The sequence below is a fragment of the Egretta garzetta genome, unplaced genomic scaffold (genome assembly GCF_000687185.1).
Source record: "Egretta garzetta isolate BGI_Z169 unplaced genomic scaffold, ASM68718v1 scaffold123, whole genome shotgun sequence".
Classification (NCBI taxonomy): Eukaryota; Metazoa; Chordata; class Aves; order Pelecaniformes; family Ardeidae; genus Egretta; species Egretta garzetta.
Genome location: NW_009259182.1, coordinates 639011 through 642047, shown reverse-complemented (window position 1 = coordinate 642047; position 3037 = coordinate 639011). Strand labels below are relative to the sequence as shown.

The 3037-nt window shown below is 36.1% G+C and overlaps 1 protein-coding gene across 2 annotated transcripts in view; it reads left to right on the top strand.

Annotated features, from left to right (window-relative positions):
- The window catches only part of SRBD1 (S1 RNA binding domain 1), a 132854-nt gene that overhangs the window by 31307 nt on the left and 98510 nt on the right, over positions 1-3037 (top strand). For both annotated transcript variants that reach the window (XM_035891267.1, XM_009635668.2), the window contains exons 12-13: positions 1259-1416; positions 2601-2691. In XM_035891267.1, coding sequence (XP_035747160.1) covers positions 1259-1416; positions 2601-2691 — 249 coding nt within the window. The remainder of the gene's footprint in view (positions 1-1258; positions 1417-2600; positions 2692-3037) is intronic.

Here is a 3037-nt window from a genome sequence, read left to right as displayed (position 1 = left end):
CTTGATGATCTTAAAGGTCTTTTCCAACCTAAACGATTCTATGATTCTATGCCAAATAGCCCTTATGAAGGTTGTGCTTGAACTGTTTGTAGTCTGCTTGATTGACCTAAACAACTAGAGTGATTTCCCCTGCCCTATTCTTACAGGGTTAGTTAACTGGAATGCAGGCTTTTTTCTTCTGTAAAAATAAAGCCAGATATTACTTTTTTCAGTCATGGGTAAAAGGGAAAGGAGAAAAAGGTCACTGGCTACCCTTTAAGTAATATGAAGGCTTTACTACATTGCTGTTGCTTGCCTAATTACTGTAGTTATTGCCATTTTCAACTGCATTACATTGTCAATGAGTACCTGCAAAAGAAAAAAAAAATCAGCTAGGTGATGGATATTTGTGTCCCCCTTGCTTTTTCAGTTTTGCTTTTTCTTTATATAAGATGCCACATCATGACAAAAATACTTGTCCTTATCAGTCATTGTATTACTGGCCACATCTGACAAATAAGACATCGTGCATCTTGTACACCTTCACTGAACAAGACTGATCTGTTTCTCATAACACTCTGTAGTAAGTGTTCTTACTTGAAGTTATCAGTGTCAATTTTTGGTACGCTAACTCACTTCTTTCTGTTGGAGAATATTGAAAAGAAAGGTAGAGAACATTGTAACCCCATCAGCTTTCTAGTTTGGTTCTGAGGAAGCAGAATACCCTCCTAGAAAGACCTCAAGTCTACACACTTCTGTGATGACTATTAAATAACGTAATTCATAGATGAAATTCAATGCCTCATGAGTCAATGTGTGTTAGCAATTAATTGGATCGGCCTTTCCAATTTCTCTCTAGTACCTCTCAGCCTAAATGATCATGCTTTTTTTGCTGGGTAGTAATGTTTCTCCAGAACTGGAAAGTTACAGTGAAGTCAATCCATGCCTTCTTCAAACCACTTTTATTTGCAATTAGGTATCAGCTTTGATGGGAAGCTGTTCTTCACTCAAAATTGTGTTGATGTTTGAATGTCAGTTAGTATGTGTGCATTCTTGTAGGTGCTTCTGTTATACCCTTTGTGTTGATTTACTTTCTTCGAACCAGAATGATCATATAGCTGATCCTTTTTTAAAAAAGTGTCAAACTTGATCAGAAGTTAATATTTAAGTAAAGATAATGAGAATGTGATTGGAAAAAGCCTTACAACTTTGGAACAATTCAAAAGTGCATTTGAAAGCTAACTGAGGGGAAAATGTGTTTTGCTTTTATCCTTCGAAGGTCAAAGTTGACATCTGATGCAGAGAAAGAGTCTGTGATGATGTTTGGGAGAAATCTCCGGCAGTTGCTTCTGACCAGCCCTGTGAGGGGCCGTACTTTGATGGGAGTAGATCCTGGCTACAGGCATGGCTGCAAGTTGGCAATTATTTCACCAACCAGTAAGTTTCAATTCCAAATATTTTTGAAAGGACTGATAAAAATATATTCATTTAGAGGAAAGGATAGTTTCAGTACCTACTTTTTTATCTAATTGATTTTTTTTTCTAAAGCTTTTAGTGTTTTCCACATATCCTGCCATGCAAATTCCTTTTTTCAGGCTTAAGGTTAAGTTTCTGGCACCTGGATTCCAGCATCTCCTTTGGTGTTATTACTCCTCTCTAAAACAGGATTTAAAATCCCTTCTGCCTTCTTGAATACAGGTTCAAATAATTGTCCCGCTCAGTAGTCAGCAAAGAGAACACCTGGCATTTCTATAGTTTAACAAAGAATTTGAATTTAAATACTTTCTATAACTTTGCTTTTTTCATGGGTAATATCTTGGACATCTGGACACTTTATCAGCCCTTTTTGTTCAGTAGTATGTGTGTTAATGTGAGAAGTCAGAAACATTGTATTGGCAGAACTTTTTAGTTCAGTTTTTAGACAAATATGGAACAGAGCCTTTCCAGTTCATCCTAGTCTGATCTGGAGATATGTACTTTTTTAAGCCTATATGAAAATGGTTTGTTTTCCTATTATCTTGTCGTTGCTTTTTGTCTGAGAATATATCCACTCAGGGTGGGTGTAAGGAAAGAGGTTTTCTTGAAAGGTGTTAAAATGGCAATAAAGGTAAGGTAAATGGCTATTAGCTTGGATTGCACCATAAGCTATCAGTGCTAGTTAATAAAGAGTTATTTCCAAATGTGATAGATGGGATGATGGCAAAAGCTGGCATTGGAGTTCTAGAGCTCCTGGACTACAAGTCCTGAGACTGCATTCCTAATTTTCATCTCTCTTTACTGGATCTGTAAAATGTACTAGGCTAGAACAATAAATCTTTTGCAGTGAATTGCTGCTGTTCTCTTTGATAATATAATACACTCGATTTGCCTAATATGACTAGATGCTCACAATTTGTTATGTGGATTTGTCCCCAGTGAGCTAGAAAATGTATGAACTCATTTTGCTTTGGCAGCTAAAACATTTTAGTCCTCTGCCCACCATACTTTTCTTCTAATTGGATAAAAAATAAAAGGGAAAGAAGCATTCTTTGTGAATCATCAAAGTAACTTTAGTAGTTTGCGGGATATAGCTTTTGGATCTTTGTGGTTTTTTCAAATGCCCTTGCCTTTCATTGTTCTAGGTCAGATACTCCATACTGATGTTGTTTACTTGCATTCTGGTCAAGGATTTCGTGAAGCTGAGAAGATAAAGAAGCTTCTGCTACAGTACAAGTATGCTTAAGAATCTTCCATTTATTACTCTTTCTTACCAAATGTAATGAAAATCTTCACTATATAAATACTTGCTTTTGGGTGGAATTAGAATTCTAATGATTTAGCTGGAAATATTCTTTTTTTTATGTAGTTCAGAGCTTATTTTTCTTTTAGTCTGTGTTCATGCTTTTACACTATGTATATGTTAGAAGCATACGAAATCAAGCCATGGCTATGACTAAGGCTGCATGCTATGAATGTATCCCCATAAAGCTCTGACAATCCATTTATTTTTAGGAATAGAAATTAACATTCAGCTAAGGAATAAGTTTAGCCTCACTCTTCCTACTCCACCCCCCACCCC